General features: G+C 39.1%; 1 protein-coding gene across 2 annotated transcripts in view; it reads left to right on the plus strand.

Annotated features, from left to right (window-relative positions):
- The window catches only part of LOC131952976 (uncharacterized), a 35,603-nt gene extending 10,505 nt beyond the window's left edge, over window positions 1–25,098 (plus strand). The window contains exons 5-17 of one of the 2 annotated variants that reach the window (XM_059315938.1): window positions 1,583–1,687; window positions 2,756–2,948; window positions 3,658–3,824; window positions 4,223–4,324; window positions 7,400–7,571; window positions 7,819–7,920; window positions 10,892–10,980; window positions 11,514–11,695; window positions 13,249–13,461; window positions 15,398–15,723; window positions 15,890–20,175; window positions 23,906–24,064; window positions 24,296–25,098. In XM_059315938.1, coding sequence (XP_059171921.1) covers window positions 1,583–1,687; window positions 2,756–2,948; window positions 3,658–3,824; window positions 4,223–4,324; window positions 7,400–7,571; window positions 7,819–7,920; window positions 10,892–10,980; window positions 11,514–11,695; window positions 13,249–13,461; window positions 15,398–15,723; window positions 15,890–20,175; window positions 23,906–24,064; window positions 24,296–24,307 — 6,108 coding nt within the window. In that variant the 3' untranslated portion in view covers window positions 24,308–25,098. The remainder of the gene's footprint in view (window positions 1–1,582; window positions 1,688–2,755; window positions 2,949–3,657; window positions 3,825–4,222; window positions 4,325–7,399; window positions 7,572–7,818; window positions 7,921–10,891; window positions 10,981–11,513; window positions 11,696–13,248; window positions 13,462–15,397; window positions 15,724–15,889; window positions 20,176–23,905; window positions 24,065–24,295) is intronic. The other variant, XM_059315939.1, reaches the window with a different exon arrangement.
- The last annotated feature ends 29 nt before the right edge of the window (window positions 25,099–25,127 follow it).

Consider the following 25,127-nt stretch of genomic DNA (forward strand, 5'->3'; position numbering starts at 1 on the left):
CCTTAAAACCTGTTTGACCAACTACCTACAGTTGGTTCCCTTCAAACCTGTTTGACCAACTAGCTACAGTTGGTTCCCTTCAAACCTGTTTGACCAACTAGCTACAGTTGGTTCCCTTCAAACCTGTTTGACCAACTAGCTACAGTTGGTTCCCTTCAAACCTGTTTGACCAACTAGCTACAGTTGGTTCCCTTCAAACCTGTTTGACCAACTAGCTACAGTTGGTTCCCTTCAAACCTGTTTGACCAACTAGCTACAGTTGGTTCCCTTCAAACCTGTTTGACCAACTAGCTACAGTTGGTTCCCTTAAAACCTGTTTGACCAACTACCTACAGTTGGTTCCCTTCAAACCTGTTTGACCAACTAGCTACAGTTGGTTCCCTTCAAACCTGTTTGACCAACTAGCTACAGTTGGTTCCCTTCAAACCTGTTTGACCAACTAGCTACAGTTGGTTCCCTTCAAACCTGTTTGACCAACTAGCTACAGTTGGTTCCCTTCAAACCTGTTTGACCAACTAGCTACAGTTGGTTCCCTTCAAACCTGTTTGACCAACTAGCTACAGTTGGTTCCCTTCAAACCTGTTTGACCAACTAGCTACAGTTGGTTCCCTTCAAACCTGTTTGACCAACTAGCTACAGTTGGTTCCCTTCAAACCTGTTTGACCAACTAGCTACAGTTGGTTCCCTTCAAACCTGTTTGACCAACTACCTACAGTTGGTTCCCTTCAAACCTGTTTGACCAACTAGCTACAGTTGGTTCCCTTCAAACCTGTTTGACCAACTAGCTACAGTTGGTTCCCTTCAAACCTGTTTGACCAACTACCTACAGTTGGTTCCCTTCAAACCTGTTTGACCAACTAGCTACAGTTGGTTCCCTTCAAACCTGTTTGACCAACTAGCTACAGTTGGTTCCCTTCAAACCTGTTTGACCAACTAGCTACAGTTGGTTCCCTTCAAACCTGTTTGACCAACTACCTACAGTTGGTTCCCTTCAAACCTGTTTGACCAACTACCTACAGTTGGTTCCCTTCAAACCTGTTTGACCAACTAGCTAAAGTGTAACCATTACCTTGTAGAGTAACCCCAGGTACATCACACCCACCACTAGCTAAAATGTGACCATTACCTTGTAGAGTAACCCCAGGTACATCACACCCACCACTAGCTAAAATGTAACCATTACCTTGTAGAGTAACCCCAGGCACATCACACCCACCACTAGCTAAAATGTAACCATTACCTTGTAGAGTAACCCCAGGTACATCACACCCACCACTAGCTAAAGTGTAACCATTACCTTGTAGAGTAACCCCAGGTACATCACACCCACCACTAGCTAAAATGTAACCATTACCTTGTAGAGTAACCCCAGGCACATCACACCCACCACTAGCTAAAATGTAACCATTACCTTGTAGAGTAACCCCAGGTACATCACACCCACCACTAGCTAAAATGTAACCATTACCTTGTAGAGTAACCCCAGGTACATCACACCCACCACTAGCTAAAGTGTAACCATTACCTTGTAGAGTAACCCCAGGTACCCACCACTAGCTAAAATGTAACCATTACCTTGTAGAGTAACCCCAGGTACATCACACCCAAGAGTAAGACGAGCCATGGGGGGGACGGGGGACAAGACAGCGTGTACGTCCATAACGAGGCGGGATCCTGGAGTCCTGGGGTAGGTCAAGTCATCTGTTTTAAGTCATATTGCTGTGTCTAGTCTACAGCCATATAGCTGTGTCTAGTCTACAGCCATATTGTTGTGTCTGTCTAGTCTCCAGCCATATTGCTGTGTCTTGTCTCCAGCCATATTGCTGTGTCTAGTCTACAGCCATATTGCTGTGTATAGTCTACAGCCATATTGCTGTGTATAGTCTACAGCCATATTGCTGTGTCTAGTCTACAGCCATATTGCTGTGTCCAGTCTCCAGCCATATGTCTGTGTCTAGTCTACAGCCATATTGCTGTGTATTGTCTACAGCCATATTGCTATGTCTAATCTCCATCCATATTGCTGTGTATAGTCTACAGCCATATTGCTGTGTCTAGTCTACAGCCATATTGCTGTGTCTAGTCTCCAGCCATATTCCTGTGTCTAGTCTACAGCCATATTGCTGTGTCTAATCTACAGCCATATTGTAGTGTGTCTAGTCTACAGCCATATTACTGTGTCTAGTCCACAGTCATATTGTTGTGTCTAGTCTCCAGCCATATTGCTGTGTCTAGTCTACAGCCATATTGTTGTGTCTAGTCTACAGCTATATTGCTGTGTCTAGTCTCCAGCCATATTGCTGTGTCTGTCTAGTCTCCAGCCATATTGCTGTGTCTAGTCTACAGCCATATTGCTGTGTCTAGTCTCCAGCCATATTGCTGTGTCTGTCTAGTCTCCAGCCATATTGTTGTGTCTAGTCTACAGCCATATTGCTGTGTCTAGTCTCCAGCCATATTGCTGTGTCTGTCTAGTCTCCAGCCATATTGCTGTGTCTAGTCTACAGCCATATTGCTGTGTATAGTCTCCAGCCATATTGCTGTGTCTAGTCTCCAGCCATATTGCTGTGTCTGTCTAGTCTCCAGCCATATTGCTGTGTCTAGTCTACAGCCATATTGCTGTGTCTAGTCTCCAGCCATATTGCTGTGTCTGTCTAGTCTCCAGCCATATTGCTGTGTCTAGTCTACAGCCATATTGCTGTGTATAGTCTCCAGCCATATTGCTGTGTATAGTCTCCAGCCATATTGCTGTGTATAGTCCACAGCCATATTCCTGGAGCAAGACATCATCAACAAACAGCGCCATGAGATCCAGATCCTGATGGAAGAGCTGGGCACCAGAGACCAGGAGCTCAACGACCTGGTGGCCTCACACCAGCGCCAGGTACAGGCATGGGAGGTGGAGCGCGACAAGTTCCAGATGCTACAGTCACGGCTCAACAGTTATCAAGGTCAGCTCACTCTCACTTGAAGGTCACTGTTTTATGGGGCGTAATCCTTACATGGGGCATAATCCTTACATGGGGCATAATCCTTACATGGGGCATAATCTTTACATGGGGCATAATCCTTACATGGGGCATAATCTCTCAGATTTAATATTACCCTGTTCATACCTATTCTATATGGTCAGGGCCCCCACATTTTGGGTTGTCCTTCTATTCTATATGGTCAGGGCCCCCACATTTTGGGTTGTCCTTCTATTCTATATGGTCAGGGCCCCCACATTTTGGGTTGTCCTTCTATTCTATATGGTCAGGGCCCCCACATTTTGGGTTGTCCTTCTATTCTACGTGGTCCGGGCCACCAGATTTTGATGTTAGTAATAAAATTCTGTAGAAATAGAGTACCTGTAATACTTTGACTATTTTTATCAGTAATTCTACACATTGTGGTATTCAGTAACCAAAATATTCTCATCTTTGCAAGCACTGGTAGGAATACGTAGTTGGCTGGCTGCATCAATATAGACAGGATTCAATACTTGGGTGGCTGCCAATGTTTAGCTGCTTATTTCTTTATTCCAACATAAAATGTGATTCACAGCAACTCAGTTCAGTAGCAAGCATGATTTGTCTTGTATATGAACGATTAGATTTGTCTTGTATGTGAACAATTAGATTTGTCTTGTATGTGAACAAATATTTTTCCCTTAATTAGATGAATTAATCAGCAATGACCAGCAGCTGAAAGAAACATTGGCGGAAATGTCCCGAGTCAACGAGCAGAGGGAGGCGGACGCCAAAGAATTTAAAAGGACTCAGAATGAAATGGAGAAACTGGCTGAGAGAATCAAGGAGAACTCCCATTACATCAAGGAGATGGAGGTTTCTTTACTCACGATTTATACCCGTATTATCTGTGGCAGGATAGGGCCCTGGGGGGGAGGGGGGGAGGTCCAGGTACATGCTTAGATACTGTCCAACTTTCAATATTTGCTCATCTTAAATTATGTAAATATGCTTTACATTTTATATCTATCTATCTATCTATATCTATATATATATATATATATATATATATATATATATATATATATATATATATATATATATATATATATATATATAAAGGTATATTGAAATTAATATATTGAGATTAACTAAAGAAATCAAATAAAATTGGTTTTTATTGGTTAAAATGTAATAATTGTAAATCTCTCTTAAATTAATATTTATTGTTTAAAGTAATATATTATTTTCCGTAAATATTTTTGTGTAAAAAGTTCCAGAATAAATCACTGAATGCTACTATCAAAGATTTGATGGCAGAACGTAAATCTTGGGAAGAAAGAGAAGCCGAGCTACTAAAAGATATGGATGAAAAGGTGAGGACAACCAGTTGATCCTAATATATGCTTAATGCTTGATAGAACTAAAGTTTAGCATGAATACTTGGCTAGAACTTTGACTTGATAGAACTAAAGTTTAGCTTGAATACTTGGCTAGAACTTTGATTTCATAGAACTCAAGTTTAGCATGAATACTTGTCTAGAACTTTGATTTCATAGAACTAAAGTTTAGCACGAATACTTGGCTAGAACTTTGACTTGATAGAACTAAAGTTTAGCATGAATACTTGGCTAGAACTTTGACTTGATAGAACTAAAGTTTAGCATGAATACTTGGCTAGAACTTTGACTTGATAGAACTAAAGTTTAGCTTGAATACTTGGCTAGAACTTTGATTTCATAGAACTCAAGTTTAGCATGAATACTTGTCTAGAACTTTGATTTCATAGAACTAAAGTTTAGCATGAATACTTGTCTAGAACTTTGACTTGATAGAACTAAAGTTTAGCATGAATACTTGGCTAGAACTTTGACTTGATAGAACTAAAGTTTAGCACGAATACTTGGCTAGAACTTTGACTTGATAGAACTAAAGTTTAGCATGAATACTTGGCTAGAACTTTGACTTGATAGAACTAAAGTTTAGCATGAATACTTGGCTAGAACTTTGATTTCATAGAACTCAAGTTTAGCATGAATACTTGGCTAGAAGATTGTAGGAAAAAAAGTCACAGGAAAAAAAAACACAGGAAAAAAAAACACAGAAAAAAAGTCACAGGAAAAAAAGTCACAGGAAAAAAAGTCTCAAGAAAAAAAGTCACAAATATATATTTTCATGGGATTTGTTAATACTTTTATGTATTAAATATTCAGAGAGTGCAAATTAACTTAGGATTAATTAAATGTAATGTAATGTGTGTAGGTTGTATACGTATAGTAATTTTTATAATTCATCTAAAAATATTTAGTATGAATTATGTAGATTGTAATTATGCTAAACATAATATTTATAGCATTTAATAGAATGTCCACGGTTTTCATCGTGTTTTTTTTAAAATTAAATTACCGTGAAATGGTAAGGTCATCTGAATTACTGCCCTAAACTCATCGCAACAATAGTTATACTTAGTTCAACCACCTTTACTGCCCACATTTATCACGCTCATTACATAACAAAACTTAGGATCAAAACAGAGAGCCGACAAGGTTCAAAGGCTGTCATTGACACAAAACGTCAACAACACAAAATATGTTCGGACAATGCCGACTGAGGAGAGGCCGACCATAGAATAGCCTACAGCAAAACCTATGCAAAACACAATGATGTGCCTACATTTCTTTTATAGTTAACTTTTCTACCGCGTATGTAACTAAATTTGTAACAAAAGTTAAGATTGTTGTGTAAATTATCTTAGAGTATTTTTACTTACAATTTGTATAAACCATAATGCTTTTAACGTCTATAAATAATTTAAGCTATCAAAAAATACAACCCACAACAATAAACATACACAATTTTACAATTCTTAACAAATAAATCAAAATATTTCTAAAAAGATTTGTGTGACTTTTTTTCTGTGACTTTATTTCTGTGACTTTTTTTCCGATAAAATTTTTCCATTGTGACTTTTTTTCCGTGACTTTTTTTCCTAGCAAAAACTGTGACTTTTTTTCTGTGTTTTTTTTCCTGTGACTTTTTTTCCGTTTACCGGCTAGAACTTTGATTTCATAGAACTAAAGTTTAGCATGAATACTTGGCTAGAACTTTGATTTCATAGAACTAAAGTTTAGCATGAATACTTGTCTAGAACTTTGACTTGATAGAACTAAAGTTTAGCACGAATACTTGGCTAGAACTTTGACTTGATAGAACTAAAGTTTAGCATGAATTCTTGACTAGAACTTTGATTTCATAGAACTAAAGTTTAGCACGAATACTTGGCTAGAACTTTGATTTCATAGAACTAAAGTAGCTTGAATACTTGTCTAGAACTTTGACTTGATAGAACTCAAGTTTAGCATGAATACTTGGCTAGAACTTTGACTTGATAGAACTAAAGTTTAGCATGAATACTTGGCTAGAACTTTGATTTCATAGAACTAAAGTTTAGCATGAATACTTGGCTAGAACTTTGATTTCATAGAACTCAAGTTTAGCTTGAATACTTGGCTAGAACTTTGATTTCATAGAACTAAAGTTTAGCATGAATACTTGGCTAGAACTTTGATTTCATAGAACTAAAGTTTAGCATGAATACTTGGCTAGAACTTTGATTTCATAGAACTAAAGTTTAGCATGAATACTTGGCTAGAACTTTGATTTCATAGAACTAAAGTTTAGCATGAATACTTGGCTAGAATTTTGATTTCATAGAACTAAAGTTTAGCATGAATACTTGGCTAGAACTTGACTTGATAGAACTCAAGTTTAGCATGAATACTTGGCTAGAACTTTGATTTCATAGAACTAAAGTTTAGCTTGAATACTTGGCTAGAACTTTGATTTCATAGAACTAAAGTTTAGCATGAATACTTGGCTAGAACTTTGATTTCATAGAACTAAAGTTTAGCACGAATACTTGGCTAGAACTTTGACTTGATAGAACTAAAGTTAAGCATGAATACTTGGCTAGAACTTGACTTGCTTGTTCAGCTCATATTGGCCACTCATGTTGACCACTGTCTATCTGACACTGACCACTGTCTATCTGACACTAACCACTGTTTATGTGACACTAACCACTGTTTATGTGACACTAACCACTGTTTATGTGACACTGACAGCTGTCTGACACTGACCACTGTCTATCTGACACTGACCACTGTCTATCTGACACTGACCACTGTCTATCTGACACTGACCACTGTCTATCTGACACTGACCACTGTCTATCTGACACTGACAGCTGTCTGACACTGACCACTGTCTAGGTGACACTGACCACTGTCCATCTGACACTGACCACTGTCTATCTGACACTGACCACTGTCTATCTGACCACTGTCCATCTGACACTGACCACTGTCTATCTGATACTGACCACTGTCCACCTGACACTGACTGCTGTCTGACACTGACCACTGTCCATCTGACACTGACCTCTGTTGCAGGACTGCCAGCTGTCAGAGAGACGAGCTGAGTGGAAGAATATGAAGGACCACATTGAGTTCCTGCAGGCCAGGTGTGATGAGCTGGAAGAAAAAAACCTCAACCTCTCCACGGAGGCCGGCACCTGGAAGAAAAAATACTGCAACGCTAAGGATGACGCTGACAAACTGTTTGGTAAGGTGGGCAGATTAAAGTGGGCAGACCAATTGATTGGTAAAGCTAATGTGGGAAGATTATAGTGGGCAGATTATAGTGGGCAGACCAATTGATTGGTAAAGCTAATGTGGGCAGATTATAGTGGGCAGATTTAAGTGGGCAGATTATAGTGGGCAGACCAATTGATTGGTAAAGCTAATGTGGGCAGATTAAAGTCGATTCAATATTCTGTGCTAACAAGACTGACTTATGTCCTGATGTCTAGAGGAAGTGACAATCAAAGAAGAGAACATTCAGAAGATGACACAGCAACTCCACGAGTCTCTGCAGCAGGCCATAGCTCTACAGAAAGCTCTCTTCACAAGTTGTACGTCTTTTTATTCTCATCACCAGTTGTACGTCTTTTTATTCTCATCATCTTGTACGTCTTTTTATTCTCATCATCTTGTACGTCTTTTTATTCTCATCACAAGTTGTACGTCTTTTTATTCTCATCACCAGTTGTACGTCTTTTTATTCTCATCACCAGTTGTACGTCTTTTTATTCTCATCACAAGTTGTACGTCTTTTTATTCTCATCAACTTGTACGTCTTTTTATTCTCTTCACAAGTTGTACGTCTTTTTATTCTCATCACCAGTTGTACGTCTTTTTGTTCTCATCACCAGTTGTACGTCTTTTTATTCTCATCATCTTGTACGTCTTTTTATTCTCATCATCTTGTACGTCTTTTTATTCTCATCACAAGTTGTACGTCTTTTTATTCTCATCACCAGTTGTACATCTTTTTATTCTCATCACAAGTTGTACGTCTTTTTATTCTCATCACCTTTTGTACATCTTTTTATTCTCATCATCTTGTACGTCTTTTTATTCTCATCACAAGTTGTACGTCTTTTTATTCTCATCACCAGTTGTACGTCTTTTTATTCTCATCACAAGTTGTACGTCTTTTTATTCTCATCACCTTTTGTACATCTTTTTATTCTCATCACCAGTTGTACGTCTTTTTATTCTCATCACCAGTTGTACGTCTTTTTATTCTCATCACAAGTTGTATGTCTTTTTATTCTCATCACCAGTTGTACATCTTTTTATTTTCATCACAAGTTGTACATCTTTTTATTCTCATCATCTTGTACGTCTTTTTATTCTCATCACCAGTTGTACGTCTTTTTATTCTCATCAACTTGTATGTCTTTTTATTCTCATCACCAGTTGTACGTCTTTTTATTCTCTTCACCAGTTGTACGTCTTTTTATTCTCATCACAAGTTGTTCGTCTTGTTATTCTCATCACCAGTTGTACATCTTTTTATACTCATCACAAGTTGTACGGCTTTTTATTCTCATCATCTTGTACGTCTTTTTATTCTCATCACCAGTTGTACGTCTTTTTATTCTCATCAACTTGTACGTCTTTTTATTCTCATCACCAGTTGTACGTCTTTTTATTCTCTTCACAAGTGGTACGTCTTTTTATTCTCATCACCAGTTGTACGTCTTTTTATTCTCATCACCAGTTGTACATCTTTTTATTCTCATCACAAGTTGTACGTCTTTTTATTCTCATCACAAGTTGTAGGTCTTTTTATTCTCATCACCAGTTGTACATCTTTTTATTCTCATCACAAGTTGTAGGTCTTTTTATTCTCATCACCAGTTGTACATCTTTTTATTCTCATCACAAGTTGTACGTCTTTTTATTCTCATCATCTTGTACGTCTTTTTATTCTCTTCACAAGTGGTACGTCTTTTTATTCTCATCACCAGTTGTACTTCTTTTTATTCTCTTCACAAGTGGTACGTCTTTTTATTCTCATCACCAGTTGTACATCTTTTTATTCTCATCATCTTGTACGTCTTTTTATTCTCATCACCAGTTGTACATCTTTTTATTCACATCAACTTGTACGTCTTTTTATTCTCTTCACAAGTTGTACGTCTTTTTATTCTCATCACAAGTGGTACGTCTTTTTATTCTCATCACCAGTTGTACGTCTTTTTATTCTCATCATCTTGTACATCTTTTTATTCTCTTCAAAAGTGGTAAGTCTTTTTATTCTCATTACCAGTTGTACGTCTTTTTATTCTCATCACCAGTTGTAAGTCTTTTTATTCTCGACACAAATTGTATGTCTTTTTACATACATACATGTTTTGCTTTTTAATTCAAAATTTCAGAACGAACTTTTTCAACTATAGATAATAAAAATTTTACTTTTTTTTTCTTTATTGTAATAGAAGTAGAAGTTTATATGTAAACTCTGAAAAAGGAAACATTCAAACATTTAAAAACATTCTAATTCAAACATTTAAAAACATTCTAATTTAAACATTTAAAAACATTCTAATTCAAGCATTTAAAAACATTCTAATTCAAACATTTAAAAACATTCTAATTCAAACATTTAAAAACATTCTAATTCAAACATTTAAAAACATTCTAATTCAAGCATTTAAAAACATTCTAATTCAAACATTTAAATCTAATTCAAACATTTAAAAACATTCTAATTCAAACATTAAAAAACATTCTAATTCAAACATTTAAAAACATTCTAATTCAAGCATTTAAAAACATTCTAATTCAAACATTTAAAAACATTCTAATTCAAACATTTAAAAACATTCTAATTCAAGCATTTAAAAACATTCTAATTCAAACATTTAAAAACATTCTTATTCAAACATTTAAAAACATTATAATTCAAACATTTAAAAACATTCTAATTCAAGCATTTAAAAACATTCTAATTTAAACATTTAAAAACATTCTAATTCAAACATTTAAAAACATTCTAATTCAAGCATTTAAAAACATTCTAATTCAAGCATTTAAAAACATTATAATTCAAACATTTAATAACTTCTTCACCTGATGAAATATTTGAACATTTAAAAACATTCTAATTCAAACATTTAAAAACTTCTTCACCTAATGAAATATTTAAACATTTAAAAACATTCTAATTCAAACATTTTAAAATGTTCTAATTCAAACACTTAAAAACGTTCTATATCTGCTGTGGATTTTATAAACTCCTCTACTGGTGAAAGTTTTCTATTTAAATATTTTCAAATGGTGTAAGTTAACAGGTGAAAGTTTACTAACATTTTCAAATGGTGTAAATTTACTGGTGAAAGTTTACTAACATTTTCAAATGGTGTAAATTTACTGGTGAAAGTTTACTAACATTTTCAAATGGTGTAAATTTACTGGTGAAAGTTTACTAACATTTTCAAATGGTGTAAATTTACAGGTGAAAGTTTACTAACATTTTCAAATGGTGTAAATTTACAGGTGAAAGTTTACTAACATTTTCAAATGGTGTTACAGGTGAAAGGGAGAAGTGTAAGGAAGAGGTGATGTACTCACTGAGAAAACAACACAAAAGAACGATGCAGGAGCTTCAAAATATTCGCGAGGTATTTCGTTTGCGTTGTTCTTTTTACATGACCCTCATCTAATAGAGAAATCACTATAGATACATAACCTTAACCAGCTTGTTATGTTGTTATATTTTGTATGACAACAAGCTAAAATCCACTCATGCACACATTGAAGGACTTTTTAGACCAGATGGTCCATAGCAACACATTGAAGTATTTATCTGTTTCTAGAGATTGTTTTGTCAGCCTTTACTTGAATAGTTTATTGTGTATTCTTGAAAATGTTCCAAGGACATGGCATACAATTTGTGTAGGTTCAGACACTTGACAGCAATACAAATTTTTAACCCTAGCCCTTTGCTACTGCTCTCCTATTCCCAAAATTGGCTTGCCAGTCAATGTCTTTGTGGAGCTGACACAATCATTGTTAGCTGTGTAATGACACAATCATTGTTAGCTGTGTAATGACACAATCATTGTTAGCTGTGTAATGACACAATCATTGTTAGCTGTGTAATGACACAATCATTGTTAGCTGTGTAATGACAAGTGTAATCAATTATCTGTAGCTATATGATCGACAAAACCGTGACTTGACGTTGTACCACCTGAGTGTACGTGAAGCTCACGAGACCAAGCAGAAGGAAACTGAGGAAAATCAAAGACAGAAAGACGAGAAAAAAAGCTGGGTCAGCGTGGAGGAAGAAAAAGTGAAACGGGAAGAAAAGTATCGGAGAGATAAAAATATGAGGTAACTTTAGAGGAGAGATAAAAATATGAGGTAAGTTTAGAGTAGAGGATAGATAAAAATATGAGGTAACTTTAGAGGAGAGATAAAAATATGAGGTAGCTTTAGAGGAGAGATAAAAATATAAGGTAACTTTAGAGGAGGGATAAAAATATAAGGTAACTTTAGAGGAGAGATAAAAATATAATGTAACTTTATAGGAGAGATAAAAATATAAGTTAACTTTATAGGAGAGATAAAAATATGAGGTAACTTTAGAGGAGAGATAAAAATATGAGGTAACTTTAGAGGAGAGATAAAAATATGAGGTAACTTTAGAGGAGAGATAAAAATATAAGGTAACTTTATAGGAGAGATAAAAATATGAGGTAAGTTTAGAGTAGAGGATAGATAAAAATATGAGGTAACTTTAGAGGAGAGATAAAAATATAAGGTAACTTTAGAGGAGAGATAAAAATATGAGGTAAGTTTAGAGTAGAGGATAGATAAAAATATGAGGTAACTTTAGAGGAGAGATAAAAATATAAGGTAACTTTATAGGAGAGATAAAAATATGAGGTAACTTTAGAGGAGAGATAAAAATATGAGGTAACTTTAGAGGAGAGATAAAAATATGAGGTAACTTTAGAGGAGAGATAAAAATATGAGGTAACTTTAGAGGAGAGATAAAAATATAAGGTAACTTTAGAGGAGAGATAAAAATATGAGGTAAATTTACAGGAGAGGTAAAAAAAATTGAGGTAACGTTAGAGGAGAGAAAAAAATGTGAGGCAACTTTAGAGGAGAGATAAAAATATGAGGTAACTTTTCCCAAGCTCCCACACATTTCCTCTAGCCCCCACACATTTCCTCTACCCACCAGCCCCCACACATTTCCACCAGCCCCCACACATTTCCTCTACCCACCAGCCCCCACACATTTCCTCTAGCCCCCACACATTTCCTCTACCCACCAGCCCCCACACATTTCCACCAGCCCCCACACATTTCCTCTACCCACCAGCCCCCACACATTTCCTCTACCCACCAGCCCCCACACATTTCCTCTACCCACCAGCTCCCACACATTTCCTCTACCCACCAGCTCCCACACATTTCCTCTACCCACCAGCTCCCACACATTTCCTCTACCCACCAGCTCCCACACATTTCCTCTACCCACCAGCTCCCACACATTTCCTCTACCCACCAGCTCCCACACATTTCCTCTACCCACCAGCCCCCACACATTTCCTCTACCCACCAGCTCCCACACATTTCCTCTACCCACCAGCTCCCACACATTTCCTCTACCCACCAGCTCCCACACATTTCCTCTACCCACCAGCTCCCACACATTTCCTCTACCCACCAGCTCCCACACATTTCCACCAGCCCCCACACATTTCCTCTACCCACCAGCTCCCACACATTTCCTCTACCCACCAGCTCCCACACATTTCCTCTACCCACCAGCTCCCACACATTTCCACCAGCCCCCACACATTTCCTCTACCCACCAGCTCCCACACATTTCCTCTACCCACCAGCCCCCACACATTTCCTCTACCCACCAGCTCCCACAAAGATAGACTGGGCCCCCAGGAGAGTGAGTGCAGCTACCTGTTGAAGCAGGGGAGGGGCCAGCTGGGAAGTGACACGCAGCTGGACGTGCAGACGGAGAGGTCAGGAGAGTTGTCCATCTCTGCTTGCCACACGGTGCGCTGTCACAACGTTGCCACCATCACCAGCAGCACCACTCAGCTGTCAGATGACAGTCAGCAGGGAAGGTAACTCATCATTAATTTTTTTAGATTTTTGGCTAGGCCAGTTACTAGGAATAGTTCGTTCATGGTATAAAAATGAAACAATTTAATTGTCAACTATTTACTACATAGAAACAAAGGAATTAGTAATGCTTTTTTTACAAATTGTTTTTTTATTTTAAACATTTGTTAAACTTTTGTTATCAGCTCAGTTTGGTTTACAAAAGAAAATTGTATTTCATAGTTTTTAAAAGTACAAATGTATATAATACAGCTTGCTATTTAATAATCAAATGACTTTTTAGTCTACAAATAAAACAGAATTTTAAAAATACATTTTTAAAGTATTCATTACATAATACAGCTTGATATTTCATAATCAAGTGCAAAGAAAGAAAGATTTTGATATCAAATGCAAAGAAAGAAAGATTTTGATATCAAATGCAAAGAAAGAAAGATTTTGATATCAAATGCAAAGAAAGAAAAATTTTGATATCAAATGCAAAGAAAGAAAAATTTTGATATCAAATGCAAAGAAAGAAAAATTTTGATATCAAATGCAAAGAAAGAAAAATTTTGATATCAAATGCAAAGAAAGAAAAATTTTGATATCAAATGCAAAGAAAGAAAAATTTTGATATCAAATGCAAAGAAAGAAAGATTTTGATATCAAATGCAAAGAAAGAAAAATTTTGATATCAAATGCAAAGAAAGAAAAATTTTGATCACACATGGTAGTCACTCACAGGGGAAATTACCGCGAATAAAAAATGTCTAGTTGTAGTCATCAAAATAAAAATGTCTAGTTGTAGTCATCAAAATAAAAATGTCTAGTTGTAGTCATCAAAATAAAAATGTCTAGTTGTAGTCATCAGAATAAAAATGCCTAGTTGTAGTCATCAAAAGCTGAAGTAGATATTTCTTGACAAAAAAGGGGGATTTTTCAAAGATTTATTTAACAAAGAAAGGTAGGGAAAATAGAGAATTAAAAATGACCGAGTGTATAAATTTTCATATTGATTTAGCCACAAAAGACTTAACTCTGTTCATTGAAAATTACATAATCTTATTCTTACCCTTAAAACAGTAAAAAATGATTGAATTAAATGCATTTACTCTACCATTGTTAATATTTATCATATTTGTTCCACAAGTCTGAGAGAAAATAAGTTTGACATTGAATAGTTTAACATTTGTTTAGCAATGTGAACATATGCAATATTTTCTTCTTATTCTTTTGTCAAATATGCAAACAGACATAAACTTTGTAGGCAGTACATTATAGTCCACAGTCTTTAATTTGTACTAAGGCAGTGTGATGCAAGCAAGGCATGGCAATTTTGGTCTCCATTTAACCTGCATTCCAGTTACTTACATGATAAATAAGCCAATTATTAGATAGGAAGCCAGTTATTTCTAGGATTTGTGATGTATTTCTTTTTTTTAAATTACTTTGGTTCCCGAAAACTGTTTTGAAGCATTGGAAGCCATACATAGCAGTAACACATTTTTTTATTTCTGCAGTTTATCAGGTCCTTTATCCTTTTAGAATAAAGAAAGTGGCGTTATTTAGTTATTTTAAAAAAGTACTTTTTAATTTTTGTTATTGTTTCTTGATGTTATGCTAGTATATTTCTTTATGTTGTACCAGTATATTTCAGTATGTTTCTTGATGTTGTATCAGTATGTTTCTTGATGTTGTACCGGTATATTTCATTGTTGTACCAGTATGTTTCTTGATGTTGTACCGGTATATTTCATTGTTGTACCAGTATGTTTCTTGATGTTGTATCAGTATGTTTCTTGATGTTGTACCGGTATATTTCATTGTTGTACCAGTATGTTTCTTGATGTTTACCAGTATGTTTCTTGATATTGTATCGGTATATTTCTTGATGTTGTACCGGTATGTTTCTTGATGTTGTACCGGTATGTTTCTGTTCTTGCTTGTGTGGTACAGATCTCGAGGCAGGAACTGCCTGTCCTCCAGCTATGCTGAGAACATCTCTAGAAACGCCACAGACAAACGTTGCAGCTCAGACTCACGCTCCACCTCCAGCCAGAAGCCAAAGAAGAAAGTGACGCGCTCCAGGACCACCTCCCCCATCTTGACTCGCAAATGCAGCCCACAGAAGGACAAGCCTGTCGGGCAGAAGGCCGTTGCCAGTAAAAGTTGTCAGCGTCCGGAATCATCTTCTGACGCCAGCCACCTGACATCTCCCTCTAAATTTGACGATGATTTGACGCCAGCTGACAGTGATGGCATGTGCCATGAACTCAAGCGAGGTGATTGTATTTTTAAGAAATAGAACAAGTGTTACTATGGTAACTGATTCCATCTCTGGTTGTTGTGTTGTTCTAAGGATGTCTGACCTAAGATGACATTGTTTCTAAATTCTAAATTCATTTTAACATTTTTTTAATCTTAATCTTCTTTAAAATGTACCCACAGATATCAGCCATATTGGGAAAGAGAATTTTAGCAAGCAGCAGTCTAAAAGTTCGTCCAACTCATGGCGTAAATCAGCCTTATCCGACCCCAACAAACCCTCCTTCAAAAGCTTGTCAAACTTGTGGGATGCCCCGGCCAACCCCAAGAGGAGCAGCTTTCTTAAAAAGGACAGGGTGGAGAAGAGAATCAGCTTCAGTGCTGAAGATGAAGACACCCAAAACTCCCCCGGGGGTGGGGTAGAAAAGGTTTCCTCTGATGTGGCCAGAAGGGTCGAGGACTCTGGGTATGGAACAGCAAGGAACCCCTCCCCCCCACCCACCAAGTCACCAGCTACAAGCCCCAGTCATGAGCCACCTGTGTCCCCTTCTTACATACACAAATACAGCCAGGGCAAAAAAAACTCTGATCACAAACATTCAAACCAAGATGGAGTCGTACACACCTCCTCGTCTATAGCCAAATACAGTGACAGCAATAAACCCTCTGATCACAAACATTCACACCAAGATGGAGTCGTACACACCTCCTCGTCTATAGCCAAATACAGTGATGGCAATAAACCCTCTGATCACAAACATTCACACCAAGATGGAGTCGTACACACCTCCTCGTCTATAGCCAAATACAGTGACAGCAATAAACCCTCTGATCACAAACATTCAAACCAAGATGGAGTCGTACACACCTCCTCGTCTATAGCCAAATACAGTGACAGCAATAAACCCTCTGATCACAAACATTCACACCAAGATGGAGTCGTACACACCTCCTCGTCTATAGCCAAATACAGTGACCGCAATAAACCCTCTGATCACAAACATTCACACCAAGATGGAGTCGTACACACCTCCTCGTCTATACTCAAATACAGTGACGGCATTAAAACTTCTGATCACAAACATTCTAATCAAGATGGAGACATAAACAGTTCTCCATCTTACATCACCAACTACAGCGAGGGCATTAAAACTTCTGATCACAAACGTTCAAACCAAGATGGAGACATAAATACATCCCCATCTTACATCCCCAATTACAGCGAGGGCAACATAACATCGCGTCAAGATGTCCGCCAACACTCTTCCCCATCTACAACAAGAAAACTGCAGGGTCTTGCAGGGCGAAGGTCACCCTGTGCAAAATCTAAAAGTCCCAGTCAAGATGGTTCACTCCGCAAATCATCTACAGAGATAAAAAAGAGAACTTGCTGTGTGTGCAAAGAGAACCGCTCGCCCAAGGAGAGAAAGAAACAAGCCAGGTGCCCCGCCCACCGCTGCCAGTGCCATGCCAAAAGTTCCAACAGTGACGAGCAATCAGCCCCTGATAGGGAAATTAGTTTGTGCCTGACCAAAAGCAAGAAAAAAGTGCTGGAAGACACACCTGAGGAAATAGAGACAAGAAAACTTTCCAGCTACGCCATGATGGTCCCTGGCTACATTCATGCCACAGACGCCATGATGGTCCCTGGCTACATTCATGCCACGGAGAGGAAGGCCTCCATTGACCGCAACACCTCGCCACTGATCATGATGTCACCATCCGTCTCAAGGAAGGAAGTTGAACGACCTTCCACTGTGGACCTAAGTGAGCTGACCTCCACTTCCTACGAGCTCAAAGACAGACCGTCCAAGAAACTGGCCAGTAAGTCGCACACGGCCGTGAAGAAAGTGTCCTACATGGACCAGCTGTCCCCACCCACTGACAAGTCTTCTGTCAGTGAGCGGCTGGACGTCTCCCCCATGGTGCTCATGAACTGTCCCCGCAGCAAGGAAGTCAAGCAGCACAAGAGGCGACGACGCAAGAGCCAGTCTCCAATTGCTGGCTTTCCTCCACGGAAAGGAAAGATGAAAATCACAGTTGAATACTCAGACGAGGACGAGAACAGCTCAGAGGTAGATGAGAAGAGGGAGGTGTGCAAGTGTCAGAAAAAGTCCAAATCTTGTTGTGAGTTTGCCAGAGCTTACAAGCGCCGCAGTTCCAAGCCCGACACGCTGAAGAGCCACGGGATCTACTCGTGCTCTGATGGGCTGGGCGACTCCCTCTACTGTCAGAAACTCTACAAGCCTGGCCGCAGCACTTTGCTTGATGACAAGCTCCGCTTCTGCTCTGACCTGCGCCGCAGCTACCCCGACAGCTCCCGGTTTGACCCCTACAGGTTTAAGGCCCCTAAAGTTGACCCCTTCCTTGGACAACAAACCTATGCCAGTAAATTGTCTGCCATTCCCTCTGACGTCGGCACCTACCTGTCTCTCTACTGCAACAACAACAAGTCTCAGGACAGCCAGTCCGATGTTGGTTGTCATAGCAACAGCCAATCAGAGGCTGATTGCCATAGCAACAACAGCAGCCAGAAGGAGATCACCAAAGCCACACAGCAAACATCAGGACATCTTGCGCAGCATGTGATCTCTCCTGATGGTCTCAATGCCCCTGAGGGTGTGAACCTTGACCCTTCTGTAGGGACCAAGCAAAAACTCTCCAACCCATCCACCAGCGCTGACACTGAGCGGGAGACCCCCTTAAGCCAGCCCAGCCTGGGCCAGTCAGCTGGTGGACCCTCCTCTACTGAGCGCAACCTGGGCCAGTCAGCTGGTGGACCCTCCTCTACTGAGCGCAACCTGGGCCAGTCAGCTGGTGGACCCTCCTCTACTGAGCGCAACCTGGGCCAGTCAGCTGGTGGACCCTCCTCTACTGAGCGCAACCTGGGCCAGTCAGCTGGTGGACCCTCCTCTACTGAGCGCAACCTGGGCCAGTCAGCTGGTGGACCCTCCTCTACTGAGCGCAACCTGGGCCAGTCAGCTGGTGGACCCTCCTCTACTGAGCGCAACTATTATTACACAGAAACTAGGAGCACAAGCTCTTCAACTGAAGAAGACTTAAATATTAGAAAGTCACATGACTCAACCGTTAGAAAAAACACGGGGCCATTAAAGCCTTTTTCAAACACCAAAAAGCCGTCACTTTATAAGCACTTGTCAAAGATCCACTTCTCTGAAAAAACTCGTCGCTATGAGTGGATCAGGTCGGATGAGGATCAAGTTGAACTCTACAACGATAGGTCAGAGGTCAGCAAAGAGTTGTCTCCAGCATGTCAGAAGCCCCCGCCTGCCTGTCTGGAGGAACAGCTGGTCAGCAGGTACCTGGAGTCTGATAGGGCAGCATCCACCTGTAGCTATGGCAACAAGAACTCCAACAACATGCAGCAGTACCACCAGTTACACAGCGCATTCACTGATACAGTCAGTGACAGGTGGGGTCAGCAATCATATGACAGCACTACGCCATCCACCAAGGACATAGGCTTCAGTGAATCTCATCAACCTGCTGCAGGCTTCAGTGAGTCTCATCAACCTGCCGCAGGTTCCAGTCAATCTCATCAACCTGCAGACCCTGTCATTAGAAGACTGGAATTTGACAACTTAACGCTGGATGAAAGTGACGTAGCAGCTTGTCATCTGACAGTTAACATGGCAGCCGGTGTTGTGTCCGGCACGTTGATACCAGGTCGAGACATACCTGTCAGAGATGTAGGTCATTTGACAGGTGACCTGCTGGCTGATGCCACAAGAAACTCTAGTCCAGCACCCTTGGACTGCTGCCCGCCTCATCATCCTTCAAGCATGTCTAGAGCTGTGGATGACTATCTTTCTAAGACCAAAGCTGGACAGTGTCAGGCCAAATCTACACATCTTTTACCAACAAATCAGTTTCCCTTAGAGAGAAAAAATCTGGATACGCTGACAGGAAGCTTGAGAGGTGAAGTGACTGAGTTGCCAGGAAGGCCAAATGATTCTGTCTTTATTCCTGATCAACACCACACAAAGGATTCTGTCTTTATTCCTGATCAACACCACACAAAGGATTCTGTCTTTATTCCTGATCAACACCACACAAAGGATTCTGTCTTTATTCCTGATCAACACCACACAAAGGATTCTGTCTTTATTCCTGATCAACACCACACAAAGGATTCTGTCTTTATTCCTGATTACCATCATGCAGCTACTATGGACCAAACTTCATCTGTGATATATCCTCCCATCAATGAAACAAACAATAAATGTACAAATAATTTGCCTGTTTTAACCCCCAGTTTACATGTGTGTGAAAGAGTTATAGAACGCAGTGAATGTGTGAGTAACAGCTGTGAGAGTGTAGGACATTCAGAAACTTGGTCCTACCAGGACCCAGAGGACTGGAGTGACCAATGGAGTGACCAATTTTCTGAAAAATTATCCTCCTTTCTAGCTGATCCAGCAGATAGCAATAACCAAAGTGCATCATGGGTAAGTTATCAGTTCCTTTTGTTATAGTGAAAATTTCAACCTAATTTCTTAAGATGACACCCTTGATTCTAGGGCTCAATCCAACATTTACATTCTTGAGTCAAATGCACAGACTACTGCTATACATTGATCTTTATTTCACACGCCTCATTTCAATATCTCAATTAAACTGCCATGCCTCCAAAAAATATATTTTTCAGAATTTATTGCAACATAACCTGAAGTATAATTTCTTACCTGTCAACATACCTTGGCAGTTATAAGGGCAGATGAAGTAGAGTTCATCTGTTTTTGTTACCTCTGCTTATAACGGGATAGTTTGATCAATTCTAAGCCAACCAGCTTTAACTTCCCTAATGCAAGTCAGGTACCCATCAGAGCTAGGTGGAGTACAGTCAGGTACCCATCAGAGCTAGGTGAAGTAGAGTCAGGTACCCATGAGAGCTAGGTGGAGTAGAGTCAGGTACCCATCAGAGCTGAGAGAACTCCCAGAAGTCCCAAGGATTTAAGACTTTTGGGCTAGCAGTCCTCCCATTACCTTAAGCCTGATGTACATTTTCAGACACCCCATTACCTTAAGCCTGATGTACATTTTCAGACACCCCATTACCTTAAGCCTGATGTACATTTTCAGACACCCCATTACCTTAAGCCTGATGTACATTTTCAGTCCTCCCATTACCTTAAGCCTGATGTACATTTTCAGACACCCCATTACCTTAAGCCTGATGTACATTTTCAGACACCCCATTACCTTAAGCCTGATGTACATTTTCAGACATCCCATTACCTTAAGCCTGATGTACATTTTCAGTCCTCCCATTACCTTAAGCCTGATGTACATTTTCAGACACCCCATTACCTTAAGCCTGATGTACATTTTCAGACACCCCATTACCTTAAGCCTGATGTACATTTTCAGACACCCCATTACCTTAAGCCTTATGTACATTTTCAGACACCCCATTACCTTAAGCCTGATGTACATTTTCAGACACCCCATTACCTTAAGCCTGATGTACATTTTCAGACACCCCATTACCTTAAGCCTGATGTACATTTTCAGACACCCCATTACCTTAAGCCTGATGTACATTTTCAGACACCCCATGACCTTAAGCCTTATGTACATTTTCAGACACCCCATTACCTTAAGCCTGATGTACATTTTCAGACACCCCATGACCTTAAGCCTTATGTACATTTTCAGACACCCCATTACCTTAAGCCTGATGTACATTTTCAGATACCCCATTACCTTAAGCCTGATGTACATTTTCAGACACCCCATTACCTTAAGCCTGATGTACATTTTCAGACACCCCATTACCTTAAGCCTGATGTACATTTTCAGACACCCCATTACCTTAAGCCTGATGTACATTTTCAGACACCCCATTACCTTAAGCCTTATGTACATTTTCAGACACCCCATTACCTTAAGCCTGATGTACATTTTCAGACACCCCATTACCTTAAGCGTGATGTACATTTTCAGACACCCCATTACCTTAAGCCTTATGTACATTTTCAGACACCCCATTACCTTAAGCCTGATGTACATTTTCAGACACCCCATTACCTTAAGCCTTATGTACATTTTCAGACACCCCATTACCTTAAGCGTGATGTACATTTTCAGACACCCCATTACCTTAAGCCTGATGTACATTTTCAGACACCCCATTACCTTAAGCCTGATGTACATTTTCAGACACCCCATTACCTTAAGCCTGATGTACATTTTCAGACACCCCATTACCTTAAGCCTGATGTACATTTTCAGACACCCCATTACCTTAAGCCTTATGTACATTTTCAGACACCCCATTACCTTAAGCGTGATGTACATTTTCAGACACCCCATTACCTTAAGCCTTATGTACATTTTCAGACACCCCATTACCTTAAGCCTTATGTACATTTTCAGACACCCCATTACCTTAAGCCTGATGTACATTTTCAGACACCCCATTACCTTAAGCGTGATGTACATTTTCAGACACCCCATTACCTTAAGCCTTATGTACATTTTCAGACACCCCATTACCTTAAGCCTGATGTACATTTTCAGACACCCCATTACCTTAAGCCTGATGTACATTTTCAGACACCCCATTACCTTAAGCCTGATGTACATTTTCAGACACCCCATTACCTTAAGCCTGATGTACATTTTCAGACACCCCATTACCTTAAGCCTGATGTACATTTTCAGACACCCCATTACCTTAAGCCTGATGTACATTTTCAGACATCCCATTACCTTAAGCCTGATGTACATTTTCAGACACCCCATTACCTTAAGCCTGATGTACATTTTCAGACACCCCATGACCTTAAGCCTGATGTACATTTTCAGACACCCCATTACCTTAAGCCTGATGTACATTTTCAGACACCCCATTACCTTAAGCCTGATGTACATTTTCAGACACCCCATTACCTTAAGCCTGATGTACATTTTCAGACACCCCATTACCTTAAGCCTGATGTACATTTTCAGACACCCCATGACCTTAAGCCTGATGTACATTTTCAGACACCCCATTACCTTAAGCCTGATGTACATTTTCAGACACCCCATTACCTTAAGCCTGATGTACATTTTCAGACACCCCATTACCTTAAGCCTGATGTACATTTTCAGACACCCCATTACCTTAAGCCTGATGTACATTTTCAGACACCCCATTACCTTAAGCCTGATGTACATTTTCAGACATCCCATTACCTTAAGCCTGATGTACATTTTCAGACACCCCATTACCTTAAGCCTGATGTACATTTTCAGACACCCCATGACCTTAAGCCTGATGTACATTTTCAGACACCCCATGACCTTAAGCCTTATGTACATTTTCAGACACCCCATTACCTTAAGCCTGATGTACATTTTCAGACACCCCATTACCTTAAGCCTGATGTACATTTTCAGACACCCCATTACCTTAAGCCTGATGTACATTTTCAGACATCCCATTACCTTAAGCCTGATGTACATTTTCAGACACCCCATTACCTTAAGCCTGATGTACATTTTCAGACACCCCATGACCTTAAGCCTGATGTACATTTTCAGACACCCCATGACCTTAAGCCTTATGTACATTTTCAGACACCCCATTACCTTAAGCCTGATGTACATTTTCAGACACCCCATGACCTTAAGCCTTATGTACATTTTCAGACACCCCATTACCTTAAGCCTGATGTACATTTTCAGACACCCCATTACCTTAAGCCTGATGTACATTTTCAGACACCCCATTACCTTAAGCCTGATGTACATTTTCAGACACCCCATTACCTTAAGCCTGATGTACATTTTCAGACACCCCATTACCTTAAGCCTGATGTACATTTTCAGACACCCCATTACCTTAAGCCTGATGTACATTTTCAGACACCCCATTACCTTAAGCCTGATGTACATTTTCAGACACCCCATTACCTTAAGCCTGATGTACATTTTCAGACACCCCATTACCTTAAGCCTGATGTACATTTTCAGACACCCCATTACCTTAAGCCTGATGTACATTTTCAGACACCCCATTACCTTAAGCCTGATGTACATTTTCAGACACCCCATTACCTTAAGCCTGATGTACATTTTCAGACACCCCATTACCTTAAGCCTGATGTACATTTTCAGACACCCCATTACCTTAAGCCTTATGTACATTTTCAGACATCCCATTACCTTAAGCGTGATGTACATTTTCAGACATCCGAACATAAACTAACCCAGATGTCACCCTCATCCAAACTTTTGAAATTGTTGACCGACTCCCAAGAAATGTTACGTCTGCTAGAGGAGTCATCTGCCATCCCAGAATCTATTAGAGTCAAGGTGAAGGCCATAGGGGGTCATCCATTAGCCAAGGTGAAATGTCTGTTTTCTTTTCATTAGTGTGTGCTTACACCATAGGAAGTTTATAGTTTATTGAAATTAAAAATTGTATTCAGTAGAAAGTCAATAATGTCAAGCAACTCTTAACAATTTAAGCTCCCAATTTATGAGACCAAAATAAAAATACACACATACATATGTTTACAAGTCATTTTTAAATTCATCAACACCTGCCATTAAAACCTGGTTTATTTACTCTTACAGGTACCCATCTGATTGTGTGGTTACCATCTGATTGTGTGGTTACCATCTGATTGTGTGATGCCCTCTAATTTGTGTGGTTACCATCTGGTTGTACCTGTGTTGTCAAACATTCTATTAATTATTAATAGGGAGAAGTTTTTTTGTTATCATCCATCAGAACAGATCCCATTTGCCATTGTTACATCATTGTATGCACCAATTGTATGCACCAATTGTATGCACCAATTGTATGTACCATAGTAAAAGTAAAACTAGTCTTAGATACAATGCTGGACAACAAACTCCATGGAAGAGCCTAGAATACCCTGAGGTGGAATATTTATAACAACAGTCGTCATTTCAACCAAGAGCAGCTTTAGAGTTGTCTGTCCTGTTATTGTGTGTCACCTGACCTTTGTAGAAAACTCTTCCTCCCATATCTAGATTTGTTTACTAGCTCATCTTTCAGTGTCGGTCATTTAGGACAGAAATTAGTGACAGAATCAGGTGATTTTCTTTTAACTAAAACCACACAAGTCTTGACATAGCTTACCTCGTTTTGACACTTTTCTAAAAACATTTTTTAATATGATAGAAATAATACTTAGAAAGTAATGTAGCACTAGTTGCAGAGTTTTATAAGATTGTTTTCTAACTGCTAGGGCTGCACGATACAACTAAACCTGTGTTGCCATGTGTTTATTTATAGAATTAATAACAATAAATAAATGTTACCCTCAGCCCAAATGAATGGATGGATGCTATTGATTTGTGTGGCTGCATATTATGATGAACAGTAAACTTGATTCAATAAGACAAAAAATCTATTCAATTTTAGAATATTGTGTTGTTT

Source organism: Physella acuta, unplaced genomic scaffold, assembly GCF_028476545.2.
Source record: "Physella acuta isolate Inbredline_101_S28 unplaced genomic scaffold, ASM2847654v3 ptg000897l, whole genome shotgun sequence".
Lineage (NCBI taxonomy): Eukaryota > Metazoa > Mollusca > Gastropoda > Physidae > Physella > Physella acuta.